At 35.8% G+C, this 14292-nt stretch overlaps 1 protein-coding gene across 1 annotated transcript in view; it reads left to right on the forward strand.

Annotated features, from left to right (window-relative positions):
* LOC129950417 (uncharacterized) overlaps positions 1-14292 on the forward strand; it is a 28062-nt gene that overhangs the window by 9818 nt on the left and 3952 nt on the right. The window contains exon 5 of the mRNA XM_056062359.1: positions 9065-9122. Coding sequence (XP_055918334.1) covers positions 9065-9122 — 58 coding nt within the window. The remainder of the gene's footprint in view (positions 1-9064; positions 9123-14292) is intronic.

The following is a 14292-nucleotide window of genomic DNA, read 5'->3' on the forward strand; positions in this document are numbered from 1 at the left end:
TGACGTCCCCATTGTACAGGAGTCGCCTATCCACGGTTCTTCGTCTTACGTGGTAGATTAACGGAACTGCCAATCTATCCTGTATCAGACCGCATTTGTCTAAAAAGAGGAATGCCTCTGGTGGAATGAACCCGCTCAAGCGTGCACTTTCAAAATACTCGTCGTTCGGATAGAACGCCCCGAAAATTAAATTGTTGGTCGAAGACATAGCTCTTGCAATGTGACCTCGAACGAGTTTTATCACGAAATTGTCAATTCTGTTGATTCGAGCCCCGTTGTATAGGCCCTCGTTGGAATAGTAATGCACATAAGAAGATTCGGCTGTTCGATATAAGCCGGTACAGCGTCGTAAACACTGCCGCTCGAACACCCGAAACTTCTCCATCTGGGAAGGGGCAACGTTGAACCACACAGGACAACCATAAACGATCATTGGCCGTATGAGGGCCATGTAGCAAATTACCTTCACTCTGGGGTCAAGCCGACTGCTAAAAAACAGTCGTTTCGTCAGAGCGAAGGCCCTGGCCCTGGTCAGAGCAGCATTTATATGTCTGTCGAAATATAAATACTGATCTAACCAGATACCGAGGTACTTCACTACACTTTTGCTCGCCAATGGCTGCTCGTGAAGATCAACGATGACCATCTTGCGCCAATTCTTACACGTATCCCTCGTGGCCCCAGCCAACGGAGTCCGGAACAGAATTGTCTCTGACTTCTGGACATTTATTTTCAGTTTCCAGTCGTCGCAATATCGCTGAATCTTGTCGAAATCACGCTGCAAGAGAATTCTTATAACCTCAACCTTTCGGGCCGTTCTGTACGCAATTAGATCGTCGGCGTACGCAATTGCCTTTGTAAGACTACCTATCAGATCGCTGGTGTAAATGCTGAAGAGAATCGGCGAATTCACCGCTCCCTGTTGAAGACCATTTTTAATTGAGAATGTTGTGGTAGAAGTTACATTGCCACTTTTGACAACAAACTTTCTACCGTTAAGCATATCATAAAGTATATACAACAATGGCTTGCTAATGCCAAGCCTGCTCAGTTTTAGGTAAAGACCCTCTAACCATACGGTGTCAAAGGCCTTTTCCAAATCAACCAGGACAGCACCTGTGCATTGTTGTTTTGATTTATTCCATTGGATATCAGAAACGAGTTTAGACGCAGCATGAATTGTGTCATGACCCGCCTTGAACCCGAACTGTTTATCCGGAATAATTTTGTTGTCCGCAGCCCACTTAGTCAGAGCCCTATTAATGATCTTTTCGAAAACTTTGCTGATGCTCGGAAGAAGACTTATCGACCGAAGATTTGACGGGTTGGAGTTGTCCTTTCCCTTTTTCGGGAGAGGATGAACCACAGCGGTCTTCCAATGCACTGGATAATATGCATTATTCAGTGCATTATTGAAGAGCGTGGTGTAAATGTCAATTGCTTCCATAGGTAAATGTCTAAGTACAACGTTGGATATACCATCGACACCTGCTGACTTTTTGTTTTTTATTGAATTAAAGATGAGCTGAAGCTCAACCTTCGTCACTAACAAGGGACTTGGTCCCGTTTGCTCGGCGATTATGGCATTTGCCAAGGAATCGTCATTGAACCGCATGAAACCGCGGTTCTCAGATCGCCATTGTGTCATATCATTTCGAAGGTAAAAGTGATTAAGTAGTGCTCTGTTTTCCAGGTCGTGGTTGGGGCGAATGCTAACATTCACCTTGTACACTTGCTGGAAAGCAGCTCCCACCGCCTCCACTTTTTCCTTCGGATCTTCAATTATGTAAAAGTCATCGTCAAAGATGGCTTCCTCTGGATCTATTTGCGCTGTCCTGAGTACGTCTCTGTTCTCTTCGGTTCTTTGGAGTTTAAGACACGGAAGGTCATTGTCGTTTTTTTTTTCTGAATATCTTATTGATTTTGGGGAACATACCAGGGTCACTTGAATTAACTGACCGGATCTTGCGGTCCCAGTACTTGTTAATTGATAACCTGTAGTTCTCCTTAATCAACAGATTGACATTTTTTATTGACGATTTCAGTGTCCTAACCTCCAAGTCGCGTGGGTCTGTAAGTCGTCTGTACAAGTTTTTGAGTCTTGTCAGTAAGCCACTCTTGTGCCTACGTAGTGCGTCAATAGTCGCGTTTCTGTAAGCGTCCATTTGGTCCAGTTCTTTGTTCTTTGGAATTGTCCTTTCCATTGTTCGTTTTATTGTTTCGTCCATCTGTTGTAAATGTTGGTCAATTTCTGTATTTGTCAGGTTTCTGTTGTTTGGTGGGGCTATGTCACTCGAACGAAGTTCTCTCGCTAAGGCGTTGGTGAAACGAGGCCAACGCATCTTACTGTAATTGTAAGAGTGCGTTGCAACGTATTCCTCCAACTCCACGCGTTCGTTCGGAATCTGCATTACAGCAGCCAGTCCGCAGTGATCACTGTCGTACTCGACTGTCTGTAAGCAGTTTCGCGGGTGATTACCCACTTTGTCTGTAACTGTCAGTCTAGTGTCGTACAGCAAAAGGTCCAGAAAGGAGCCGCTTCTTGGATACGATGGCCTTTCAGTAGCCAGCAGGTCGACGCCATATTCAACGCTGTAAAGATTCATCAAATTAAAAAGATGATTACCTCTGGGATTACTATGTTGATTTCCCCAATCTTCATGTTTTGCGTTCAAATCACCGGCCAAGATGAAATAGTTTTCTTCCAAGCTCAGTTTAAGTTCCCTAAAAACAATCTCGAGTTCTGATGCAAAGTAAGTGACCTGCGGAGCCCCAGCCGCATAAGCCGCAATCATATACATCCGCTTCCTTTGAGAGAGAGAGATGCATACAACGCAAACTTCTAGCGTCTTGAGCTTTCGCAATTCATTGTTGTATATGACTTTATAATTAATGCCTTTTCGTATAAAGAGAGCGACACCGCCCCCTTGAGTGGAGTCGGGCCGGTCTCTTCTTACGATATTGTAATTTTTATGAGTCAATTTGTGTTTGTGGTTTAGCTTAGTTTCGCTAGCCATAAACACATCGGGACTGTAGTCTTTCAACAATTGGAACATATTGGCTCTTCGTTCAATCCTAATCAGTGAATTTACATTCACAGCTACGACTTTTAGGCGCGTCTCCGGCAGCGCGCCCATTATGGTCTAAATTGCGCCAGGCCAGGCAACAAAGAGTAGAGATGATCTACCCTTTTGCCTTGCTCCTTTATATGACTTTGCAGTCCTGTTAGTTGACCTTGAATGCTCAACAACAAGGCTACAATGTCAGGCTGCACCTCTGGTGCCTTAGGCACAGGGGCCTTTGGGGCAACCGTTGGTGTAGCCTGTCTCGTGTTTCCACTCCCTGACACCATTTGGGCGTAAGAGAATTTGGGATTCACGAATTTTTGTGTTGGAGCCTGTCGAACTGTTCGACTTCTTTCGGCTTTTTGACTGGCCTTTTTTTGTTTAATTTCTTGGACCTTAGGGCAACCCCTATAACTAGCCGGGTGCCCTTGGTTTCCACAAAGGACACACTTGAGCAGGGTCAAATCCTCAACCCGCTCATTCCCCAGCTTGCACTCTCCTTCTTTGTGGGTTTCTCCGCACCTCACACAACGCAACTGCATATTGCAGTTAGCATTGGCATGGCCAAACCTCTGGCACTTCGTACATTGTAGAATGTCGTCGTGCCTTTTTAATGTCTCCCAGCGTACAGCTTGATTGTCGAGAGATACGATTCTCTCGACACTATTCAAACTGCTTTGGGGCGATAATGTTACGAGGAACATTGGCAGCCTATAACCCCCTCGTCTTGACTTCACCGTAGTGAAAGGCTTGACCCCGATAAAATCGAGATCGTCACTGGCTTTTTGGCGGAGCTCAGCTAAGAGCTCCTCCGGTTCCGTGCAGGAACTTATGCCCTTCAGAAGGACCGTCTTAAACTTTTCACTTTTGGGTGTGTAGCTGAAGAACTCAGCTGTGGCCTCTTTAAGCAACTCTTTTACTAGCTTGTATTCGGCCAGTGAGAAGCACTGGACCGAATAGCTCTTTTCTTTTTCATTCAAAATTTGTATAAGAAATTTGCCCTTAGTGGCCGACTTACATACCTGTTTTATGTCCTGTATGTCAACCCGGTAGGTCCTAATAGGTGGCACTTTCTCCTTCTTGGGCTGTGGTTGTTTCTGGTGTTGCTGCTGTTTCTGTTGTTGCTGCTGCTGTTTCTGCTGCTGCTGTTTCTGCTGCTGCTGTTGTTGCTGCTGCTGTTTCTGCTGCTGTTGTTGCTGCTGCTATTGTTGCTGCTGCTGTTGTTGCTGCTGCATTGCTTTGCTTGATGTCGATGGGCCCTCAACATCCGGGCCTGTCACTGCTGATGGCGGTTTTTTCTTTTGCTCCGCTCCTGTGTTTTTATTAGCGGGCTTGGGTTGTGATTGTTTTTGCTGCTTTTGTTTTTGCTGCTGTTGTTTTTGTTGCAGTTGCCGTTGCGCTGCCTCTTGTTGTCGGCGCGCTTCCTGCTTCAGCTTAAGTTGGCTGAGGAGTGGCTCCATTTCCTCCTTTAGTTTCCTCAAGCTGTCTTCGAACTTACTGATGGCTGCCTGTTTAGTTTGCAGGGCCGCCATCAGTGAATTTTCTTCTTGGAGGATTTGGTCCACCTCCCCCTCCAACGATTTATTTGTTGGCGGTTCTGGCTCCGATAGGATCTTGTTCCTATATTTCGGAGACCTATACTGCCCTTCTCCACCCTCTGAGATGTAGTCTATGCTCCCAGCGTCGTCACTTTCTGAGGTTTCGTGATCTGACGTCACACCTTTCGTTTTTGCCTGCATTTTTATTTTATTGGCGTTCCGCTTAGCAGGATTGGTCCGCTTCACCAAATTGGGAGATTGCCTCTTTCTCTTCACTATTGCCCAGTGGTCCGATGTATGGTCTGATTGTGTTTCGGTGATGTTTTGTACCGCTGCTTGCACAACACTTACATCACCTGATGTATTGGCAGAGGTATCTTTCGATACCCCTGCTTTCCTCTCCTTCTCCATTTGCTTTTTTTCCCAATCTATAAAATCGACGATTTCACGATTGTGAAAAAAAGCTTCTATATTTTTGGTGCGCTCCGCACGGGATTCGAACCCACGACCCTTGGCGTTGTGTTCGGACGCCACTTTTTTTTTTTTCAAATTCATTTTTATTTAATTCAATCTTAAACCTATCTTAAAGCTAGACAAAAATTCATAAAACTAGCCTAAATTATCCATAACTTACAACTAACTTAATGGTCCCATACGGACACTCTAAGCTAAACTATAACACTTAATACTAATGCCTTTCGGCCCTAAGATCTATTTTACTTCAATTTAAATTTTATTTGTTTTGTTTCTATTAGAAAATTTTGAAAAAACTAATATCAATAACCTTTTTTATTTATTTTTACTTACAAACTACTTAAAATAAGGTCCTTAAATAAAACTTAAAACTAACTTAAACTACCTATTCTACCTATAAACTGCTTAAAACTAGAACAACCACAGCAGCAAATCTAACTATCTAACATTTTTGTTTTTCATATTTTGTTGTCTTTTTTTTTTTTTTTTTTTTTGTATTTTTATTTATTTTTTTTTTAATGTTTTTTTAATTTTTTTTTTTTAATTTCTTGTTTTTTGTTTTTTTTTATTTTTTTTTTTCGTGCCACCATGCCTATTCTACTTAAAACTAAACCCTAAAACTATAAAACAAGTATGTAAGCCGGCCAAGGCTTAAAGCCCCATCCCGACTACCCAATATCAAGTGCCGATTGAAGCCACCAAAACTGGTACTCCTGCTTCACTCTATCAGTTCGGTCCCGTTCGGACACAGCCCTACTGAACCGAAGGAGCTCTGCTCCGCCTTGTGCCATGACGTCCCGATTGTACAGGAGTCGCCTATCCACGGTTCTTCGTCTGACGTGGTAGATTAACGGAACTGCCAATCTATCCTGTATCAGACCGCATCTATCTAAAAAGAGAAATGCCTCTGGGGGAATGAAGCCGCTCAAGCGTGCACTCTCAAAATACTCGTCGTTCGGATAGAACGCCCCGAAAATTAAATTGTTGGTCGAAGACATAGCTCTTGCAATGTGACCTCGAACGAGTTTTATCACGAAATTGTCAATTCTGTTGATTCGAGCCCCGTTGTATAGGCCCTCGTTGGAATAGTAATGCACATAAGAAGATTCGGCTGTTCGATATAAGCCGGTACAGCGTCGTAAACACTGCCGCTCGAACACCCGAAACTTCTCCATCTGGGAAGGGGCAACGTTGAACCACACAGGACAACCATAAACGATCATTGGCCGTATGAGGGCCATGTAGCAAATTACCTTCACTCTGGGGTCAAGCCGACTGCTAAAAAACAGCCGTTTCGTCAGAGCGAAGGCTCCTCTGGCCCTGGTCAGAGCAGCATTTATATGTCTGTCGAAATATAAATACTGATCTAACCAGATACCGAGGTACTTCACTACACTTTTGCTCGCTAATGGCTGCCCGTGAAGATCAACGATGACCATCTTGCGCCAATTCTTGCACGTATCCCTCGTGGCCCTAGCCAACGGGTGTTCGGACGCCACCTCCACTAGGCTACCGATTACTTATATAAAACAGTGGCACAATGCCAACTTAGCCACTGCTCAAACACTTTTAAATTTAAATTGCAAATAAAAAGAAAATTGATTTACACTTCTTCACTCGCTGGAAGTCAAAGAACGACTGACTATATAACACATGTGATCAGTTTCCTGCGCTTAACGAAGACTTAAAACACGACAAGGCAACGGCCTAGTCACTGATAAAGCTTCGGTTCCCATCGATCACCGAAATCAAGCATCAGTGAGCGTGGTTAGTAGAAAGATGGGGGACCGTCTCGAAACCTACCGCGTGCTGTTGTCATGTGTTCTTTCTTTCTGTTGTTCTTTCTCTTCTGTCCTTCTGTCTTGTATTAATGTCTTGTGTTGTTATCACCTTTCATAGCCTTAGTTGCTCAAGGTGCTGTGTTCTCTACTCTGCACATTTATGTGCAGAGTAGTGTGAAATGTAATGTAATGTAATGTAATGTAAAACACGACAACCTTAAGTTATGAAAAGTTTTGTTTAGCAACCAATATTTTTGAAATAGAATGAAATAAACTTTCGTTTGCCACTAAAATGAATTAAATAACATATGAGAGTATATTCACTCGTCACACCTCTTTAAACCAGGCAACCTAATAGGGCCAGGATATAAGTAGGCGGCCCTAGTTTTTTTTCATATGTAGGTCATGGTTATTTATTATAAACACCATTTCTTTTAACTAACACATGAAAGTAGTTGAACCCAAAAATCCGCTTCTATTTTGCAATATTCAGCCAGGTTATTGTAGGCAACTCAAGCGCAAATTCTTATACTAATGTATACCTTTGATAAAATATTAGTTGGTGATTATTAACTTCCCATAGTCAGTTATTGTAATGGGTCTGATTTGTCAAATTGAAAATTTTTCAAGGTCCCTAGAGAATCGACTTCAAATAAATTTTGTTATACAGATAATAATGCGGAAAGATGCAGAAAGGGCTCTCAAGAAAATTGCACGTAAGGGAGATTGTGGCCTTAAACTTATTATATTTTTAAAAGAAATATAGTTTTCACCATTCGGTAAAATTTTTTGAAAAATTGAATTGACAGTTTTCTTTTCACAAAAAATAAAAACTTAAAAGAAAATGTAATAAAAGTTCGAAAAAATTGATTTTCCACATAAATATCTGTTCAAAAATTTGAAATTATATCTTCGAACTTATTTTATCTTATATGAAATATTATTTTTAACATTCGAAAAATTTTCAGAAAAATCGAATTGGCATTTTTTTTACAAAAAAACTACAAACTTAAAAAAATCAAAGTTGGTAAAAATTGATTTTCGACTCAAATATCTTTTTAATAATTGTAGATATTGGCACTACTTTAACTTTCAAAAAATATTGTTGTTAACATGCAGTAAAATTTTGAAAAAATCGAATTTACAGTTTTTGTATAAAAAATTGATAGTTTTTTTTACAAAAAATAAAAACTTAAAAGAAAATTTAACAAAAGTTGGTAAACGTTTGTTTTCTACTCAAATATCTTTTCAAAAATTTGAAATATTGGCTTCAAACTAATTTTATCTTATAAGTAATATTGTTTTCAACATTCGATAAAATTTTGAGACAAATCGAATTGACAATTTTTTTTACACAAAATAAAACTCTAAAAAAAAACAATACTAAAACTTTTTAAAAATTTACTTTCGACTCAAATAGCTTTTCAAAAATTGAAAATATTGGCTTCAAACTTATTTTATTTCAAAGAAAATATGTTTTCAATATTCAGTACTTTTTATATATAAATCCAACTGTCCGTTTTTTCATAAAAAATAGTACGCAAATTTGGTAAAAATTGATGTTCGGTTCTTGATATCTCTCAAATTAATTTCATTCATCCAATTTATAAAAATTTAAGAAATTATACTAAAATTGGTTTAAATTTGTTTTCGACTACAAATCTGTTTAACAAAACTAGATTTTTAAACTAAACTGTTTCTATATATGAAAAATATTGTTGGTAATTTAAAAGTTTTTAATAATAATTCAACTGACAACCGAACACAAAAACCTACAAACTCTTAAGCAAGACAAATCGACAGAATAGATGGGAAGTTATCAGTGAGGGTCGCATCCCATCCTCTTTTTTAAAAAACGGATGAGGGTATCTAAGGCTACGATATGTTATCTGAGCCTCAGCACTGAAATCAAGATAATTTTGAAGTTTTTGTAATAACCAACATTCTAACAATATCAATGCTTTTTTTAATGTGTTTTCTTCAATTTGCAGTAATATTGTCAATAATACTTGTCAATAGTCAAAAATTGGCAGCTTCAAATGTGTTAGCTGTCCAAAAATTAAACTGGTAAAAGGAAGTTCCTATTGGAAAACCTCCTTACATTTATGTTTCTGGTTATAAGGGGGTGATATGGAAAGCCTTATTGAAAATTTTCCTTTCTTCTATCGGTCTTTTTTCATTATTAAATGCTTTATTTTTAATACAGATAAATGAACTAATTAGCAAAATAAGTGGGGAAACCCACATGATAACGGGAACAAATTGTATAAAATAATAAACACATACTACTAGTGCTTAAACTAATAATCTGTAACTTATTTTTACGTCATTTCCCATGGTCCAGATTAGATTCAAGAGACTGTCAGACATCATAAGAGGCTTAAAAGAATAAGGCATATTTTTAGTATGATTTTGACCACGTTCCAGTCAAAAAAATTGCATTCAAGGAACCCAAATTGACCCCATTAAAAAGTTGTATAGGTATAAAAAATCTCAATTCATCAAATTGCACACTTTTAAACACGAATTATGTCGAATAATTGTCTTGTAAAATTAAACTTTTGTCGTACAAATAATTTCATTTCGAGCCCAGTAGCTATTGACCTGCAATATGAACCCTTTACTGGTGATGGGTTTAAAAACCCAAATAATCCAATCGAAAACAGAATCACTTTTATTCTTACTCAGTGTTTTGTATTTTCCTAACAAAACCTAAATATTTCCATATTTTCTACATACACACAACACATGTATGATATGTAATTTATATTTATATTTATTTATAGAAATATTCGTATTATGTTGTTAGACAAGTCTATGACGTACTTACATTAATGAGCATTTTTATATCTCGTTTTAAAATAAATTACACGATTAAGTCGCACGAACCGGCAAATAAGCTTAATATTTTATTGAGGAACAAATATGAGCTTCGTTTTTTTTAAGAGATTTTAAACATGTACTGAGTTCTGTTTACTTATCCATACAATAATTTAATGTGTGTCTTAGATATTTTTGAAAATTTAAATTGTAATTTTAAGATAAAGTTTAATAGATAAGGAATACAATAAAAAAAAAACAAGATGTTTTAAGAAATTCTCTGTTTACCAGAAAATCAGACCGCTCTAATTGAAGCTGTCAAACAGGTTGGACAGGTTCAGACTTTTGACGACCCTGGGAAGGTTCAGACGACATAAGGGACTAGAAAGTCAGGCAAATTACTTGTATTTTATTGCCCAGCTGCCACAAAATTACCTTCCAATTAAGGAAAGTTTTTTAGTAAGTAATTGAAGAAAAATCCATTTCTGACGGGAATCTGAATTTACCCATGGAAAACCTCACAAGACATGTCTTTCAATAAGGGGTTTATTTTGATATTAAAACACTTGTACATATGAGTATTTTATAACAAAAAGGTTTTTCATACACTTTTCCAACGCAAACAGAATCGAAGTTTTTGGATGAGACTTTTAGAGAACTTCATCAAATCTCTGTTTCGTGCAGTTAACATGTGAAACATTACCTAGGATGGCCAATTCTATAGGCAAATGATTAGTAGAATTTTTATTTATCATGCGATTGGAAAACATTTGGAGGAAAAGTTGTTCTAACAAGTCCACAGAACAAGCTATACAGCACTTATGGTGGTTGAAACATCTCAAGAAATCTCAGTGAAAAACAATGAAAATAATTGTAAAAAAAATTAAAAAACAAAATACCAGAACTAAGTTAAACATTAAATTTTAATAAATACAAAATTCAAAACTATAGTTTTAAGAACCATTATTTTGTAAGTCATAATAAACAATTTAATTTGTTTTTAATAAGTAAAATTGTTTTTTACAAACAAATATCATGCTGTTCCTCTAAGAGACTTCAATTACAGTAAGACCCTGTTCTGATAGTCACTTATATAATATGTACGTTTGACAATTGTAAAAATTCCCTTAAAATAATGTTAATATAAAAACTAACTGAAGGAAAACATATTTTTGACTCTTTTCAACTGTGTACATAGTACAGTGAGAAATTGACAAAAAAAAAACGATCCGCGGTTGTCGGTACGTCCGTACGTCGGTAAGCCCGTACGTTCGCGACGTTTTTTCGTTGTCCATAGCTCAAGAACCAGAAGAGATATCGACTTCAAATACATTTGGTTAAACAGATAATAATGCAGAAAGATGCAGAAAGGGCTGTCCAGAAAATTGCGTGGGCGGTTTTCTTATCATATCAGTTTAAAAAAAGGTGAACATTTTGGTTAACCCTAAAGTATCTTACGAACCAAAAAAGCTAGAGACTTGAATTAAATTTTATATAATATATTGTAACGTGATACCAAACAAATATATTTTTTGAAAAAAAAATAAAACTAGGGTTTTTTATAAATCAAAATAAACTGAACAAAAAAATTGTCACGTCTCCAAAACAATTTTGTGCAACGAAAAATAAAGTTTTCAACATCTGGTAAAATTCTGAGAAAATTCCAATTGACAGTTTTTTTTTGACAGGAGGAATCCTTCATAAAACACTTGGCAGTATTCGATACCAAGTAGTGTGGGACTCTTAACCACTAAAACCACCTCTTCATCAGGAACAATCTTGAAGGATCGACTAAAGATTTTTCTTTCTTAACTTTGTACAATCACTTTGGGGAAAGTTTAAACTTTTAATACTTTACCATGTTTTTTTAGACCATAAGCTCAAAAGGCTTGGTTTTTCTTAATCTCCGAACATGGTTTCTTATATTCAAGACGGACTCCATTTCAGAATTAGTATGACGTTGCAGTCCCAGGTTGTGAGATACATCATATTTTTTAACAACTTCTGTAACCATTTCTATTTGTAAGGCACGATGTAGATCGGTATTTCTTATGTACCAAGGTGCATTAACTATTCCACGAAGCACTTTGTTTTGGAATTTTTGGATGATTTCGGTATATGTTTTCTTTGTACTTATGTTATACAGCATTATTTTGTTTTGAATTGACAGTTCTTTTTACATAAAATAAAAACCTAAACAAAAAAATTAATAAAACTTGATAAAAATTGATTTTCGACTCAAATATCTTTTCAAAAGTTCGAGATATTGGCTTTAAACTACTTTTATCTTTTAAAAAATATTATTGTCGACACTCAGTAACATTTTGAGGAAAATCTAATTAACAGTTTTTTTACAAAAAATAAAAACCTAACAAACAACACAATACTAAAACTTGGTAAAGATGTACTTTCGACTCAAAAAGTCTTACAAAACTTAAAAATATTGTCTTCAAACTCTTTTTTTTTTCATAAAAATCCAACAGTCCGTTTTTTTATTAAAAAAAATAAAATCTACAAAAAATAGTACGAAAATTTGGTAAAAATTGATGTTCGGTTCTTGATATTTCTCAAATTAATTTTATTCATCCAATTTGTAAAAATTAGGAAATGCTGCTAAATTGGTAAAAATTTTGTTTACGACTAAAAATTTATTTAACAAAACTGGATTTTCAAACTAAACTATTTCCTTATATGAAAAATATTGTTGGTAATTTAAAAATTTGTAAGAATAATTCAACGGACAATTTTTTTAACCCAACACGAAAACCTACAAACATTTAAGCAAGACAAATCGACAAACGGGATAGGAAGTTATCAGTGTGGGTCGCATCCCAGCCTCTTTTTTTGTTTTGGATTGACAGTTCTTTTTACAAAAAATAAAAACCTAAACAAAAACACAATACTAAAACTTGGTAAAAATGTACTTTTGACTCAAAAAGCTTTACAAAACTTAAAAATATTGTCTTCAAACTCTTTTTATTCCACAGAAAATACTGTTTTCGATATTCAGTAATTTTTTTTATAAAAATCCAACACTCCGTTTTTTCATTAAAAAAATAAAATCTACAAAAAATTGTACGCAAATTTGGTAAAAATTTATGTTCGGTTCTTGATATCTCTCAAATTAATTTCATTCATTCATCCAATTTGTAAAAAATTAGGAAATGCTGCTAATTTGGTAAAAATTTTGTTTACGACTAAAAATTTATTTAACAAAACTGGATTTTCAAACTAAACTATTTCCTTATATGAAAAATATTGTTGGTAATTTAAAAATTTGTAAGAATAATTCAACGGACAATTTTTTTAAGCCAACACGAAAACCTACAAACATTTAAGCAACACAAGTCAACAGACGGGATGGGAAGTTATCAGTGTGGGTCGCATCCCAGCCTCTTTTTTTGAATTGGAATGTCGTTATCTTAATTTGTTATTAATTTAATATTTTGACTTCTCTGTGTTTTGCGAAGCATGACTAAAAATCGCAAACAATTTGATACTGATGTAGTTTTACAACTTTACCCGTTCTCATAAGTTTTGAACTTAATTTAAGAACAATTTACAGAGGCAAATGCATTTCTTGAACATCGTTTATATTTTCCATGAACCCAATACACTCTGTCTATCTTTAATCGTCTGTTCATTCTTTAAGAAAAAATACAAGTTCATGTACATTTTCAACTTGTAGCTCGTAGTAGAGATCATATTGGTCATTAATGCACCATCAATATTAATATTAAAAATAGAGAGAAGCTGCAGGTTTTATTTTTGCTGATACATTTTCAGATCAATAAAATGACAAATTCCCGAGGGATTGTCAACTTTAAATTTTTTTTTAATGACGTATCTCATTCTTAGTAAAAATAAAATATCGTAAAAATAAAAAAGCGTGCGCTCAACTCAATGAATTGTGGTTTATATTAACCAGCATTGTTAATTGGGTATTTCCAATGTTTTGCATGATAACAACTTTAAGCTTAAATTAAATAAATAAAATAGACAGTAAGTTGGCTTCTATTTTACGAGAGAGAGAGTATAAGTACTGTAAAAGGTACAAGTTTGTGCTTCAGTTAACATCTTATTTTTCTCAAAGCGGGTTTTTGTATAAAGAAGTTTAATATTCTTTGCGATCTTCAGTTTTTCAGAATCAAATCAACAATGTCACCGAGTGTAATTTTATGTAAGAAAAATAAATCGATTCATAAATATTTGGGCTCAAAACAGCATAAACTTTTTCCTATAAATATTTTTATCGGTTGATTCTTCATTTAGAATTATTGCTTGTTTTGTTTTTTTTAATGAAATGCCTTTATAATTGTTATTAGTTTGTGATTATTAAGGTAAAATAAAGGTCAGAGAGTGAGATCAAGTTGGAATAAATTAAGATTGTGAGAAATATAAATAGCTGAAAGTTATTTTAAGTGGAAACAAAACAGTGATGAAATTATAATCAATACCTACCTAATTATCTTGAAAAAGTAGAGAGAGGTTTAATATGGTGAATTAAAGTGTCACTTTTGTATAGATAACAAAATATGTTTTTTCTTAAAATTTTGGGACCTAAAGCGAATCTATTAGACCCTGCTACTGATAAACTTTTGTTTTTACAAACAA

The sequence above is a fragment of the Eupeodes corollae genome, chromosome 3, assembly GCF_945859685.1.
Source record: "Eupeodes corollae chromosome 3, idEupCoro1.1, whole genome shotgun sequence".
NCBI lineage: Eukaryota > Metazoa > Arthropoda > Insecta > Diptera > Syrphidae > Eupeodes > Eupeodes corollae.